Source organism: the organism of the source record quoted next, unplaced genomic scaffold (genome assembly GCF_019419815.1).
Source record: "Pyrus x bretschneideri cultivar Hongxiangsu unplaced genomic scaffold, Pyrus_bretschneideri_v1 Contig44, whole genome shotgun sequence".
Taxonomy (NCBI): domain Eukaryota; kingdom Viridiplantae; phylum Streptophyta; class Magnoliopsida; order Rosales; family Rosaceae; genus Pyrus; species Pyrus x bretschneideri.
This window is the reverse complement of record NW_025999768.1, coordinates 3,152,641-3,167,748: the sequence shown is the minus strand read 5'-3', so window position 1 is coordinate 3,167,748 and position 15,108 is coordinate 3,152,641. Positions and strand designations below refer to the sequence as shown.

General features: G+C 37.2%; 2 protein-coding genes across 2 annotated transcripts; one reads left to right on the top strand and one right to left on the bottom strand.

Annotated features, from left to right (window-relative positions):
* The first annotated feature begins 5,873 nt into the window (after window positions 1-5,873).
* LOC103953861 (heparanase-like protein 3) lies at window positions 5,874-9,009 on the top strand. The gene is made up of 9 exons (XM_009365664.3): window positions 5,874-6,472; window positions 6,901-6,937; window positions 7,036-7,219; window positions 7,318-7,466; window positions 7,566-7,796; window positions 7,892-8,081; window positions 8,168-8,293; window positions 8,386-8,485; window positions 8,574-9,009. Exons 1-9 carry the CDS (start codon window positions 6,230-6,232, stop codon window positions 8,940-8,942), a joined length of 1,629 nt encoding a protein of 542 aa, XP_009363939.2. The 5' UTR covers window positions 5,874-6,229; the 3' UTR covers window positions 8,943-9,009.
* Window positions 9,010-9,136: 127 nt separating this feature from the next.
* Window positions 9,137-14,608, bottom strand: LOC103953862 (probable anion transporter 6, chloroplastic). Its single transcript, XM_048567348.1, has 15 exons — window positions 14,047-14,608; window positions 13,651-13,796; window positions 13,379-13,478; window positions 13,168-13,220; window positions 12,947-13,021; window positions 12,759-12,839; window positions 12,370-12,428; window positions 11,616-11,677; window positions 11,273-11,388; window positions 10,986-11,022; window positions 10,771-10,866; window positions 10,340-10,481; window positions 10,195-10,247; window positions 9,648-9,734; window positions 9,137-9,547 (listed from the first exon to the last, which is right to left on the bottom strand). Exons 1-15 carry the CDS (start codon window positions 14,425-14,427, stop codon window positions 9,446-9,448), a joined length of 1,590 nt encoding a protein of 529 aa, XP_048423305.1. The 5' UTR covers window positions 14,428-14,608; the 3' UTR covers window positions 9,137-9,445.
* Window positions 14,609-15,108: the final 500 nt, after the last annotated feature.

The window sequence follows — 15,108 nt, the reverse complement described above, 5'->3', positions numbered from 1 at the left end:
GTACATAAAGTTATAATTTTAGGACACTTTCATATATCCGTTAAGGTTGCTGTTAAATTTATCGTTAACTGATGATGTGATATTTACGTAGATAATAACGGTGCGTCACGTGGATATTAAAAAAATTAAAAAATTAAGGAAAAAAAAAACATTTTGGTCTTCTCCATCACCCCTTCCGACCCCCGCCCTTCTCTCCTCTGCACCCACCCTTCCCCCTCCTCCCTCTTCGACTCCACCCACTCCATCTCTCTCTCTCTCTCTCTCCTCTCTCTCTCTCCCTCCCTCCCTCCCTCCCACATCTCTCCTAAACCCTATCAGGCTCCGGATCTCCTCCTAGACCCACGTCTCCGCCCGTTTCTTCGGCCTCGCGGCATCGCCTGGAGAAACCAAATCCATCAAAAACCTAACAATCAAAACCCACATTTCTTAAACCAAACAGACTAAAATTTCAAACAAAACCCCAGCTCAGAACTACACAAAAAAGACTAGAAATTCAAACAAGTCTCTGTAAATTCCGTACAGTAAAAAAATAATAGAAAAATCTAAATTCCAGAAACAAATGTATCAAAACTGGATCATACAACAACCCCAACAAATTGAAAAACCCAAACGAGAGAGAGATAGAGGAGCTAACCTGCGAAGCCAATTGAGCAAAGCTTCCCACAAGCCCATTGACGAATCTTGAGTTCTCTACGCTTAGAGAGAGAAAGAGGATGAGAGAGAGAGCAAGAGATCTGTAAAGACACAGTCACTCTGGCTCCCTCCAAATCGAGGCTTTAGCTTCTTCGTCTTCATTCTTCTTCTACCAATACCACTCCTTCTCCATAAATACGAATTATTTCGTTTTTGTTTGTTTTTTATGGATTTGGTTTCTCCATCGGTGCCGCCGGGCCGAAGAAACGGGCGGAGACGTCAGTCCAGGAGGAGATCCGGAGCCTTATAGGGTTTAGGAGAGATGTGGACTTGGAGGAGGCCATTGATGGAGAGATGTGGGAGGGAGAGAGAAAGAGAGAGAGAAAAGGAGTGGGTGGAGTCGAAGAGGGATGGGGAAGGGTGGGTGCAGAGGAGAGAAGACCAAAAGTTTATTTTTTAAATTTTTATTAATTTTTTTTTTAATATCCACGCAGCATCCAGTCATTTTTCACGTGAATGTCACATCATCAGTTAACGGTAAATTTAACAGCAAACTTAACGGATGTATGAAAATTTCCTAAAATTATAACTTTATGTATCACTCTGGGATGAACAAAAAACTTCATATATCAAATGTTGAAAACCAAGAAACTTTATTATAGTAAACTGAGATTAATCCTATATTTTATGATAACTGATAACTCATATATTTCATACATTTATACCATCCATTCCTAGTCCCTTTGTGATACTTTTGAGTTAAACTAGTTGCATTTAATTTACCCTCTTTTGTGTTAGTGTGCAGCTAATTGTATTTTGAGGCTCAGTTAAGGACAAATAAGGCAAAATGATGCTAAAAGTGGAGAATTGAATAAGGATGCTGATGTAGACAAAGAATTATCAGTGGAAACTGAATATGGTGATGAATATGGCTCTTTATAAGACCCATAACAGCAAAAAAACGTGGGAATTAAATGCCGAATTACTGGGATGTATTAGCAATTTGTAACAGCCTCTTTAACCTTATAAAACTGAGAGTTTCAGCCACTTTTACATAAGCTTCCCCTTGGGGACGCCCATAGCTCTCTCTCTTCTCTTTCTTTGACTTTTCTTCTAGAAACAAAACCCTATTTCCCTTCACCACCCGCTACCATCGAAGAAACCACCCAGCCGCACTGTTCTTGGAGAAGTTCAACATCAGAATTGCTTCAAGGGGGTTTCTTCTATGAACTTTAATTTCACTCATGTTGTTCTTGATATTTATATATTTTGTAATCATGTTGTGTAGTTATGTTCATACCTGGAGAATTCGATGTAGCCTTGCAAACTTACTCTATGTTATTAAGTGAAGGTACTCAAATTACCAATATGTGTTCTTGTTTCATTCACTGATTTTATAGTATAATTTGTTTGTTAATCTTAATGTTTGATCAGCCATTAGGGCAACTTATGAATTATTTGATCCAAAGTTATAGTATACATCATACTTAATCTTGGTGGACGTGTGAATGAATGAAGAAATTGCTATGCATACATTCTACCATGTGATTTCTTTGGTTCTTTGAAGTTTTCTTGATCTTAATGGATTTTTACTTGCTAATCTAAGTTGAACATCACAACTAGGTTGCATATTAGGAGTACTTGATCACAATCACACATCAAATGGATGATCATAAATAAGTAAAACAAACCCTAGTTGCAAATTGAAGAGTTGAATGCATTTTGACTTAATTTTCATGGAATTAACTTCTAATGGTGAAATCAATATTCCTAGTTCCATTTCCATTGTTTCTGACAATCTATCATTCATCTTTATCTTGGATTGCATTTTAAGTTACTTTAATCTAAATTCAGTTTTCATTTCCATTGGTTAGTTAGGGTTCATATAAAGCTAGTAATTTGTAGAGGTCTAATAAGTTCTTGTGGTTCGACATCCTTACTTGTCTCATTATACTATCTTTATACTTGCACGTGAAAGAAACATAACAATAACCAAATTACCAACTTGCCCTTGATTTGATATATTATTTTAGGCAGGTTTTGAATCTTTTTAGTTGAGGGGCAGTTTTGTCCAAATATTTTCGTCGAAGGGGTGACACCAAAAATTTTGTCGGCATCAGGGACACCAAATTTCACTGTCCATCGCAATGCTTTCACTGTTCACTGCACTTCTCGCTTTATTGTAGAGATAGATAATGGGTTCAAAGAAAGAAAATTAAACCTTAAAAAAGTATTACAGCTGTGAACGGGACTTTAGAATTTAGATATAAATTAAATTTATGATTCGGTGTTAATCTAGGGTTTGCTTATATAGCTAAAGTTTGGAAAAATATATATTACCATCTGCTGTTGCTTAATCCAGAAATAATCTAATGCGACAGTGATGGGTGTAGTGGGTGTGAGCAAATCATAGATTCAGTTATTCCAAATAATTTAAAGTTAGGCTTTGGCTTTTGATTAATAATAATAATAATGATGTCACAAAGTCCAAGCACGAAAGACCACAAAAGATGGCAATTTCTTATCTACCATCCAGTGGATTAGGTTTTGGTGGTTCTGTTGTGGGTGAAAATTCACCTGATCCCATTGACAAATCAAGGCAATTAAGGAAGAATACACACACACACACACACGCACACAAACACTTAATAACATTTTCTTTTAACACATGTAATATTATCTATACTAAGGGGTAGGGAATGGGTTAAGCCTCACAATGAGCTGGCCATAATAATTTGGTTTAAATTTGCTTTTGCGAGAATCAGACCTAAGACCTCTCATTTACGAGTGAAAAGAAATATCATCACTAAAAATTAAAACGTCGTACTAAGCAGACACACTTTTTAAAATATTAAACTATAATACATAAAAATATCCATAATCCATAATTCCATATGGTTGTTGGAGAAAAAGATAGTGTGGGCTCTAGCTAGCTAGAGTATAAATTGTTTTATACTCAATGAACGAACAAACATATGGACGTGGTTGGAGTCCGACCATGCCATGGACATGAACATTGACGTTTCATGGACTCCAACAAACTCTTGGTACTTGGTAGGCTATATATAACATCATCTTGGATTTTGATGTTGTGCTTGCTTACACAAGAAAGTACCTTATGAATAATATGTCAACGAAGCTATTTGTCAGTGCCAGAGTTAGAAAATTAAATTACAAGGGACTTTAGATCATATGAAAGTAATTGATAGAGAATATAAAGCACGAAATTGACAATCAAAAGAGAAGGATGGAACTTCAGAAATTTTATGGGAACTCATGATTGAGATGATTATATCAGAAGAGTGAGTGATTTTTATGTCTTATGTTTTCACATGGAAAGCTAAAAACTAAACTTGTTCATATGCTTATTATAAAAATTACCACGTACATTAGAGTTTAGAACAAAATTTTATGTTCATGGCTTAAAATTGCAAAAACGTCGTCTTGCAATTATATACTAAAAAAACAGAAAAATGTCATCGAACAATTGTAGGATAACCAAGCCTAGTGTATAGTTTGGCTCACCAAATCCATCGTCTCAAAGTTAATTATGGTTGTTTTTCATTATTAAATCAAGTATTTTCAAAATACAACATTTTGGAAACATTTGTTACTTTGTATTCTCGTAATTCAATGCTTCGATTCCACCATTGGATCCTTCAAATAACAGTAAGCAAATCATGAGATGTATCACCGATAAAAGATAAGCACGTTAATCACTACTTTAACATTAATTCAATCACCATCAATCACGTCATATGGTTTAAAAAATATGATTTAAATATATAGTCTCCCTAGCATTACATTTTAAATAAACTATCACATTATCAAAATCAAGTATTCGATTGGGAAACATAAGGAGAGCAAGATATATTCTTTAGTGTGCCGGACATACGGTCCGGTACACTATGTGTCATAATACAATTAGTTGAATTTTTTTTTCAAGTTTTCAACTAATTGTATTATGACACATAATTTACTGGGCTGTGTCCTGAATGAAAGTTTAGATTGCGACACACTGAAAAATCTCTCAATAAGAAGAGAGAGTCTCCAATGAAAGTTTAGATTGCGAGAAATAAGAAATTAAATAATCACAAATGGTATTTTATTACATATTTGCATGCTTTGCGTTGGGGTTAGTTAATTCTATTTCTCTAATTTTTTTTGCGGATCTTTTCATAAAAAAAGTGCTCATGTCGACCTCTTTTTTCCTATTTTTGGTAAAGAAAAACCTCAATTGTTTTCTGTTGTTTTTTTAACACAAATTAATTTCTGTACCAAATTGTTATTGAATTAAATGCATCAACATTCGTACATGCATGCGATATTCACGTCAAACTGGGTTTTTCACGACAGTTGATAAAACATGCATGTTTCGATTTTTATTAAAAAACCCCAATCAGTTTTCCATAAAATAAAAACCCTAATCGCTTTTACCCTAATTACTATTAGTTTGCTTTGCCAAATGAAATACAAGTATAAAATAATGATCTTTTTTCAAACCCCGAGCGAAGTGCACGCTAAGAATCCAAAAATCATGACCAGGTGGGTGGCTGGGCGCCGCTGTCAAACAGTAAAACCAGGCATATTTCTACCGTTTCATGATTTTCTTTTGGTAAAGGCCAATCTTTGTACCTTACGAGAGATTTTTAATTTGCCGAAAACATAACCCGATATATTAAGTATCATAACTAATCATTTAATCAAACACTTATATTATAACATTTGATATACTATATCGTGTTGTCAACGCACAAAAAAACTTCTGTACCTTTCAATTTGGAAAGCAAACTCATGGACCCACTTAGCAACTTGCAAGCAACTTCCAACCCCACCTCTACCATTAGCAACTTTATTCCATACTATATAGTTAATTCCCAAGCTTTATGCTCATCTAAAACGAAAGCCATATATAAATAAAAACAATCAACATTCCGCAGCTCTTTTACGTGTAATGAGTCAAATTTTACGTCGTTAAATTACTGGCTTTATATAAATCAAAGTTTATGTACGTAACTGTGGTTCTCTTACTTTACATATAAGAAGTAAAGTAGTTTGTAAATATATTAGTAATCTTGAGCACTTGATTATTGCGCCTTTATATGTATGTTTGCATGCAAATTATATATTGACACGGACGCAAAAACACATCCTAGAATTATACAAAAAATGTCTCTTGTGTAATTTGTCGGTAAAGAAAGAACAACTTGGAATTAATGACAATAATAAAAATAGGGTCATAGTCAGAGAGGAAGGAGACCAATGTCGTGAGTAGATTTCTCTTGACGTGGTTTCCCAATAGTTTGTTGTACGTATTATATGCCTTTTTTCTATCTTTGTAACACAATTATAGCAAATTGCAGATATCTCTCTTTAAACTGTTAATTCATCTCTCTCTCTCTCTCTCTCTCTCTCTCTCTCTCTCTCCTGTTACAATTACAAACACCTTCACTTTTGGCAATTTTTCAGTAATCTCAGCTCTTCACTTTTTCTTTCATGGATTCCTCCTCCTCCTCCTCCTCCTCCTCCATTTATATATAAACACAAGAGCTACAGAAAGAAAAACTTAGAGACAGAGAGAGAGATCTTGTTGCAGATGGGTTCTGATATCTTGCAAATGGGATTCATTTTCTGGGTTTCTTTTAGTTTCTTGGTTTGTACTGTAAATTCGAAGGTGGGGTTTGGAGGAGGAGGTGTGGAAGGTACAGTCCGCATCAATGGCAGAGACGCCATTGCCAAAATCGACGACGATTTTATTTGTGCAACTCTTGATTGGTGGCCACCTGAGAAATGCGACTATGGTACATGCAGCTGGGGTCGTGCTTCTCTCCTCAATCTGGTAATACACACACACACACACACATTTACATATACATACACATATACATAATGTCTCTCTCTCTAGATCACCTACACCTTCATATGTTTTTCTTTAGATTTGTAAATAATCACAAATCATAAATCTTTTTATGTCTTTGGATTTTTTAAAAGTTTATATCCTCTGATTCCATTTTCTGTGTTTTTAGTTAAAAAAAAACACACAAAAATAAATAAATAAACTGTTCTATTGAAACAGGTTGTTTTCTGGGGTTTTCACAATTAAACTGATCCACAAGTCTTAAAATTTACTTTTTCTTATGAATTTCTATGAGTTTTTGCCAATTTATGATTCCAAAATATCCGAAATCTATCTTTGTTCTGTGTTTTTGTTCATATTTTTTAGCATTTATAATGCTTTCTGATATTTATGTGATAATTCTTGTGCAGGATCTAAACAACACTATCTTGTTAAATGCTATAAAGGGTAGGAATTTCTTGATTCCATTAGAAAAACTCGGTTTTCAATCCGGTGTTTATAAATAAGAGTCGAAAAACTTGCTTAATTCTCTGCTAATTATGCAGCTTTCTCACCATTGAAACTTAGATTGGGTGGCACATTGCAAGATAAGGTGATATATGCTACACCAGATATCAAGCAAAGCTGTGATGCTTTTCAAAAAAGCACTTCTGAGATGTTTGGTTTCACTCAGGGCTGCTTGCCTATGAATAGATGGGATGAATTAAGCTCCTTTTTTCAGAAAGCAGGGTAAAAGAATATACTCTCTTTTCCTTCTGCTGTTTGATTAAAGTTTAGATTTTTGAAAACAAGAGCACGTAACATTATCTGATTGACGATCTCTTCAGGGCTAAGATTATCTTCGGATTAAATGCTCTCACCGGACGAGCAATTAATTCGAACGGTACTGCAACTGGAGATTGGGACTACAGCAATTCGGAGTCTTTCATCCGTTACAGCGTCAAAAACAACTACACCGTACATGGTTGGGAGCTCGGTAAGAACGCTTTTCGCACCGAAGTGTCGTTGAACAACGTCACAAAAGTTATAACGTACTTGTCTAGAAAAAACTGAGTGTGTTTCAATTCTTGGCCAGGAAATGAATTGTGTGGACATGGAATCGGAACAACAGTCTCGGCGAGTCAGTATGTATCCGATACAACTGCTCTGAAGAAGATAGTACAAGACATCTACAAGGGCGTCGAACCAAAGCCGCTGATCCTCTCGCCGGGAGGATTTTTCGATGCGAACTGGTTCAAAGACTACACAGATAAAACCACCACATCCTTAGACGTTGTCACTCACCATATATATAATCTAGGGCCAGGTATAATTGATTGAACAAACACATTGCGAAACGTCCTGTTTTCGGCTTAATTTCCAACTTCCTAACTGATATAAGAAGTGCTTTTGTATTCTCAGGGGTTGATGAACACCTTATTGAAAAGATTCTCGATCCATCTGTTCTTGACCGTATTTCTAGCACATTCAGCAACCTCCACGGCATCCTAAAGCATTCTGCAACTTCGGCAGCTGCGTGGGTTGGGGAAGCTGGAGGTGCTTACAATAGCGGTCGCCATCTTGTCTCCAATACATTTGTATATAGTTTCTGGTAACTTGGCCATAACATCTAAAGCATCTTCTTTCGTTCTCATGTTTGAATTCTAGCACGAGTCATATTTTCGATGTTTCAAACAGGTATTTGGATCAGCTCGGTATGTCAGCATCTTACGATACAAAAACCTACTGCAGACAGACATTGATTGGAGGAAACTACGGTTTACTCAACACTACTACCTTCGAGCCTAATCCCGACTATTACAGGTAACTACATACCGATCTTAACTACCTTAGAAGCCGATTTTAGACAACATTTTAACACACATGATGCTTTATCCTGGCTTTCTCCGTGCCAGCGCTCTGCTTTGGCATCGGTTGATGGGAAGAAATGTCCTCGCAACTAGCTTTTCTGGACCAAAAAAGATACGTGCTTACGCACACTGCGCAAAACAATCTGTAAGTCTAAACCGCAGCTTCAATATAACGAAAGACAACAATCAGCACTCTTTGTTTTCCTGAGCTAATTATGATTTCATCTTAACAGAAAGGGATTACGGTGCTACTGATCAACCTTCACAATACCACCACGGCCGAGGCCAGAGTTGCCTTCAACACTACCTGGACTCTGCGACATAAACACAAATCACACAAGCCTCATAGATCACATGTGACCAAGCTCCAACAGGGTCCCAGAAGTTCAACAGAAAGAGAAGAATACCATCTAACACCTAAGGACGGAAATATACAAAGCCAAACCATGCTGCTCAATGGAAACGCTTTGCGCGTAGATTCATCCGGGATCATTCCTAGCTTAAACCCTGTGTATGTAAATGCATCGGAACCAATTTTGGTCGGTCCGTCCTCAATTGTATTTGCTCACATACCATACGTAGTTCCCCCTGCTTGCAGGTAGGCAATGCTGAAAGTGTAATCGTTAACATTGTTTCAATAAGAGAGAATACAATTCAATTTTCATCCTCCATCGTTATACTGTTCTATTCTTAAAAGTAGCTTAAGCAGTTACTTTTGCACCCGAAGTCCTGTGTTTGGATCTCCGCTCACCAAATATCGGAATTCGGAACCAATTCAAATGTTGACAAAAACATCTGACCTTTTGGAACATATTTATACCAAGTGAAGTTGTGAACTGTTAAAACAGCTGTACAATATCAGATTCCACCCGTCGTTGTTTGGGGGCTAACCAAGAACACTTATTCGAGATTACAACAAAAATGTGTATGTCATGGAAGATTACATATACATGTGCAGCAGCCTTGTTCTAGATGTACAGAAAGAACCAAATGGTGAATACTAAGCTAATTTCCGAACACAGGTGACACTAGTTATACACTGAATGACGAATCCCGCTATTTGGAAGGCTTCATTCAAGAGAAAAAGACTGAACTACAAAAAAGGTCAGTCTCTCTTCGAAAAGGTTTGAGGCTTACTGCTGGCGAACACCAGCCAAACAACTGTACCAGTCAGGTAGAAAAATATTGATGGGATGAACAATGATATCTGCATAACACGTAAGTGAATCAGTTAAGACGAAGTAATTAAAGGATGTAAGCTATTGAAGGTGGTAAAAAGTTGACAAGCACTAACAGAGGCTACTTACACTCCATGAATGAGTGGAATCAAGAAGAAAGCCGGTGAGGGCAACGCCTATTATTCCAGGTACCGCCCCAACAGTGTTGGTAATACCCTGAGTGGCAAATTTGAATCCGTCAAATCAACTGAATTTATATCTGGGTCTGCTTGATTTTAAGAAAATGCATTGACGTATTTTTGATTGATACTCATGTATATCAAGTCCAAAAGGAGATGAACTGCATACAGCTCTTAGTATCACGATTCACGAGTAAATTACGTCAAGAAATGTCCAAGACAAGAACTACCAAGATAAGTCAGACCAGTGAATTCAATCATGCAGGTCGATTGATAAAACGACACAACACAAACTTCCACCACCCAGCCTTCACACCAGAATGAAGGTGCATATCACTAAAAATCCTAACAAAGATGCATACGAATTGGATTTGAATTTAAGTTGATTAATAATCAAGCAAAGGGAAGAGATAGGATATAAACAAAAATAGGACGCTCCATAGCATCTTCCAGGCTTCCAGCACAGTAATAAAAATTCATGTAGTAAGTTTACATACCAAAAGTATGCTCGCATATTCGGGTGACATGTCTTGATGGGTACAATACAATCCTGCACGTTTGAATATATTATGACAGCGTAGGAGAAGAACAATTCTATTCACCATCCTCCAAAATCAAGCTTCAAATTCGATTGATTTGTACCTGACAAGGCAAAGCTTGAAAGGGCTAAACCACCAGTGAGAATCCCAACAACTTCCCAATGCGGCAATCCTAGATCAAGAGATGAAAGAGTCATGCAAGCTGCAGGAGATAAAAAGGCAATTGTTTGGCAAACTTTTCGGACCTACATGTACAAAACAAGGACATCAGAAACATTAAGAGTGTCTAAGTGCAAAAATTACCTTAAGCAAGTTAAGGAATGATGCAAAACTCATATTATGAACGTCACAAGTTTATTATGTATTGCACAGGTAAAAGTAGCAATTAAATTAACAAGCCAACACAAACATATCCATAAACTTGAGAAATTGTTGAGGGCGTTTTTCATCTTTTGGGAAAAACCTAAAAATTCTAGATGGAGTTTTCTGATTCCATCATATACAACAGAGTAGCTCGATCTAAAATCATCTTACCGTAGTGGTTTGAACTCCACTAGAAATCAAGCTATCAGCAAATTGTGATGCAATGCTGGTCACAAAGATCGAAGCCAATGGAGGAAGGATAGAGACCTGAAACAAATAGAAACCCCTTGGTATGATACAACTGAATAACTTTATAAATTGATAAAACCGTATGCAGAAATATGATGCTTTGATGGGCATACTTGTTGAAATAAGTCTAGACTTACCCATGCAGCTTCTGTCAAATTCAGGTTCAGCTCCTCACTGCATAGAATATTACATACTTTCCTCAGATACCAAGTCCTTACAAACATACTTTTCAAAAAAAAGAATAGATAACTTATAAATGACCTTAAGTTAATCTAGTACTTTTCGTTTTCCTTCTATTTCCCAGACTAAGTTACGGTCACCACTGTTGGCAACTGTCCCCACAACTTACATTCGTTAAATAGACAAACAAAGGAAAAGCATACCTCCCAATCATTATACAAAGTAAAAAGTCTGCATGAATTACCTAAAATAGGTGGGAAGCCACGCTAGGCAAGTATAGTGACCCCAGCTTCCACAAAAATGAGCATAGATCATTGCCCATACAGCTGGACTTTGGAAAAATGCTTTCCATGGTACATCCTATTAAATAAAAGCAAGTAAGAAGCCAAATTACTACACAGTAATCGCTATGTAAACTATGATAAAACTTAAAAGCAATGATATAAATCAAAAGGTTTCAGTTAATTTCTGAATTAGTCTAACGACAACAATAAAGTTTAACATTCGTCACTTAATTGTGAGCATTTTCCTCGTTAACACCAGCATTGCCCCAAGTCACACATATACAACAGAAAAAAGAATCACACCTTCAACAAGTCACCCAATTCTTCGGTACTCCATGTTTTCTTCACATCTGTTGATTGGGACCCTATCAAGTATTTCCAAGAGAATAAAAGGAATCATCACTATGCAAGAAATTTGGTACGTGAAAAATAAGGCACAAACATATGCTTGAATATTGATGACCTTGCCAACAGCATCTGGTATAGTTACCAACTTACCACACTATCCATGACTTGAAGTAATGACAAATCATTATCAAGATCAAGTACATTTTTTCTTGTGAAGTATGCTTTGTACAAATAAATACATAGTCTTTGGCAGAGTCAATGCAATGTGACAAATTTTTTTGTCATGCATGAACGGGAATATACAGTGATAGAATGGTGTATATATCTTTGGAAATGGTAGTGATCAGTGTAACTATGGCGACAATTGTGATTGCTCAGACATTAGCAAAATGGTACTAGTTGCATCAGAAAGAGAGACAATGTAGTGAAGAACAATACGAGAGAAATGATAGGCACAAACAATAGTGGTGCGTCAAGCATTAATATTCATGATTCTGAATCCGAAACCAAACAGTTTTTCCTTAACAAAAAAGATAATGACCGGAAGGCATTGGCTACTCAAAGAAACAGGCCCTTAATACTAAATTGACCTCTGATTTACTAGTCAACTTTATCTTCGGATAAGTAATCCAACTGTGCATTTTTACATGAAAATAAGTAAGCTTTCTCCAAATAAACAAGGAAAATGAATAAGGGATTAAATGCTCACGTGGAATTGATTCACCAACCCATGAGGCTTGTCCTTCAAGAAACTGAAAACCTAGATACCTTCAAGACATATATATTGGGAAACAACATGAGCATATTGCCAGACTTCAGTATGTATAACATTTCATATTTTTCTAAAGGAAAAGAGGAAAAAAGAGAGCTATTAACAATAAATTGGCCACGTAAGTTCTTCTATAATTAATCATGACAGAAGGTTGTACTTGGCAGAAAATCGAAAAAAAGGAAGAAGAATATTGTTTTTGTTCCTGGCATATTGATATAAACAAATAAATAAGTTTTCACATTGGACCAGAAGAAGTTAAGGGAATTAATTCTTCACCAAAAACAAAGGAGACCACTAATTCTGAGGTGTTTGAAACCGCTACTTACCAAGCAATCCCCAAAGAGGAAAATATGTAAAATACAGATTCCCACCCCAGATTTTGGATAAGGGGAGGAGCCAGAAGAAACCTGCAAGAAGTTCAAAGTTACAAATGGGCATCAATCAACGTGGAGTACACAACGAATATAGACATAAGAAAACCAAATCTTCTTTGAATCTTATCCATGCAACATACCCTGCAACACTTCCTGCACTCAGACCACCAAAGACAAATGCTACAGCCCGTGAACGCTCTTCCAAAGGTATTGTCCTGCATCCGGTAAACAATTACTAGGGTTCTCAAACACAAAGAAATTGGATCCACTAGACAACCTGAATTTGAACAAAATAATGCTTCATGAACACCACCTATGAATCTACAATGGACCAAACTAAATATAAGAATGTCATACATGCCTGGCAATAAGGTCAGTTGCGGCGGATGGGGAAACGCCTTCTCCAATTCCTACCTGTACTTCAAAGAAAAGAGCTCTCAGTAAGTAACAGGTAGGTTTGATACTCAAACCAACAATAAGTTGGAAATCAAGCACGAAAACAAACGGCTAAACAAAGTTGAACTGATTTACGAGAATCCGTAGAAAATAGAATATGTCGTAGATGAGCGTACCAAAATTCTGGACAAAACTAAACCAGGTGTAAATCCAGCAACAAGAGGGACAAGTCCCGTAGCCAAGGACCAAGTTAACACTCCAAACTCAAGAACTTTTCTGCATTAGAAGAAAATGATAGATGAACATGGCTTATCTGTCCCGGCCAAAAGATCAATAAACAAGCATTTGGGGATTGAACCAATCCCGCCACGGATGAACTGCATGGGTCTATGTGTAAATAAATAAGTAACATAATAAAAACTTGAAATGAGCTTGTAAAAAAACAAACCTCCCACTAAATATCTTGGCAAGCCAACCTCCGGGCAACTGACTCAATGCATACCCCCAAAAGAACGACGATTGAACCAATCCCGCCTCGGATGAACTCCATCCAAACTGGTGAGACATTGGAATTATAGAAATACTCAGGTTCACCTGTCAATCAAACACCCAAAATCAAACTTAATCAATCCCGCATGCCAAGGGAACAAACTTAATTCGTTTAAAGCCAAAACGTAGTTAACCCACAACCCAAAATCTACGTCCAATTGCATTTTTGCATCAAAGTTCTTTCCTTTTCACCACAAAAGCATCAAAGTTTAAGCTGAAAATTTCAAGCCCATAACTTGTTCAATGAATGCCTAAGCGAGAAATAAATACAGAGCCAGAAGAGCCACATAACTACCTTATCCATGTTGCAGATGACGAAGGCAAGCGAAGTAGTCCCAATGAGCTTGTACCTCTGAGGTACGTTCTTCCACGGCGGCCAATCCCAATCAAAACCCACCTCCCCAGACCCGCTCTCCTGACTCAATTCCCCCTCAGAATCCGACCCAGAACCCGAACCAGCCCGTTGGACCTTATCCACCGGTAGCCCATTGACCCTCTTGGTTTCCCTGACGCTTTCCCTCTCCTGAATGCTACAAATCACTCTCAACTCCAAGTTGTTCTTCGGAGGAAACCGAAGCAAACGACGTCGTCTGGGTGAGGAGAGGGGAGATTGTGAGCTTGTGTTGTGTGAAAATAAGCAGGAGGAGCACTCGGCTCTGAGCGTGAGCTTCGCCATTTCCGTGCGTATCTATCCGTGACTAAAAGGTGGCAAATTTCAATTTGGTTTCTGTAAAATTTGGAGGAGAAGGAAGAGGAGGAGGAGGAGGAGAAGAAGAGTGAGGAAGCGAGCTACTGCTTGCTGCTGGTGGTGCTGAAGAGTTGGAGGAATTTTTGGGCCACGGAACGGATTGGTTTGTGGCTCAGGATTTGTTTTGAATTTGGAATTTTCTGGTGGGGCCCGCGGAATTGGGTCCTAACTCAACTCCCGCGAATTTGGGACTCTGAAATTTGTTTGGGTCGTACGAGGAGTTTGAAAGGTCCAACGATGTTAATTGCCAAAAAATCCAACCCTTCTTCAATTCGATTCACCTGAGCCCAACTGTTGTAGAGGGTCATGAGGGTGTGAAACTTGGTACTAAAGTTACATGATAACTGCCGCTAGTACTAATGTTTATTAGTATTCTTTTATATATAAATAGGAGTTTGTAGGTTCAATTTTCATAAATAGCGAATTCAATATCAAATTATATATAGCAGCTTATTGTGAGAAAATGGAGTAAACTTATGTTACCCACCAACAGGTTTTTCGCAAATAGCAAATTCGAAACTAATTCCACTTTTGTATCTTAGTTTTCAAGTGTGGGAAATTGGTCGTTTAGTATGTAAACTAGTTTTCGGTGGGAAACGTGGGTTAACT

Excerpts from the sequence above, each read along its gene's own strand:
- LOC103953862 (XM_048567348.1), bottom strand. The coding sequence starts at position 14,427 with ATGGCGAAGCTCACGCTCAGAGCCGAGTGCTCCTCCTGCTTATTTTCA. Across the intron at positions 13,022-13,167 it reads GCAACTGACCTTATTGCCAG|GACAATACCTTTGGAAGAGC; the intron begins GCATGTATGACA and ends TACCGGATGCAG. Across the intron at positions 10,482-10,770 it reads GTGGAGTTCAAACCACTACG|GTCCGAAAAGTTTGCCAAAC; the intron begins GTAAGATGATTT and ends TTGTACATGTAG.
- LOC103953861 (XM_009365664.3), top strand. The coding sequence starts at position 6,230 with ATGGGTTCTGATATCTTGCAAATGGGATTCATTTTCTGGGTTTCTTTT. Across the intron at positions 7,220-7,317 it reads TCCTTTTTTCAGAAAGCAGG|GGCTAAGATTATCTTCGGAT; the intron begins GTAAAAGAATAT and ends CGATCTCTTCAG. Across the intron at positions 8,082-8,167 it reads ACATTTGTATATAGTTTCTG|GTATTTGGATCAGCTCGGTA; the intron begins GTAACTTGGCCA and ends TGTTTCAAACAG.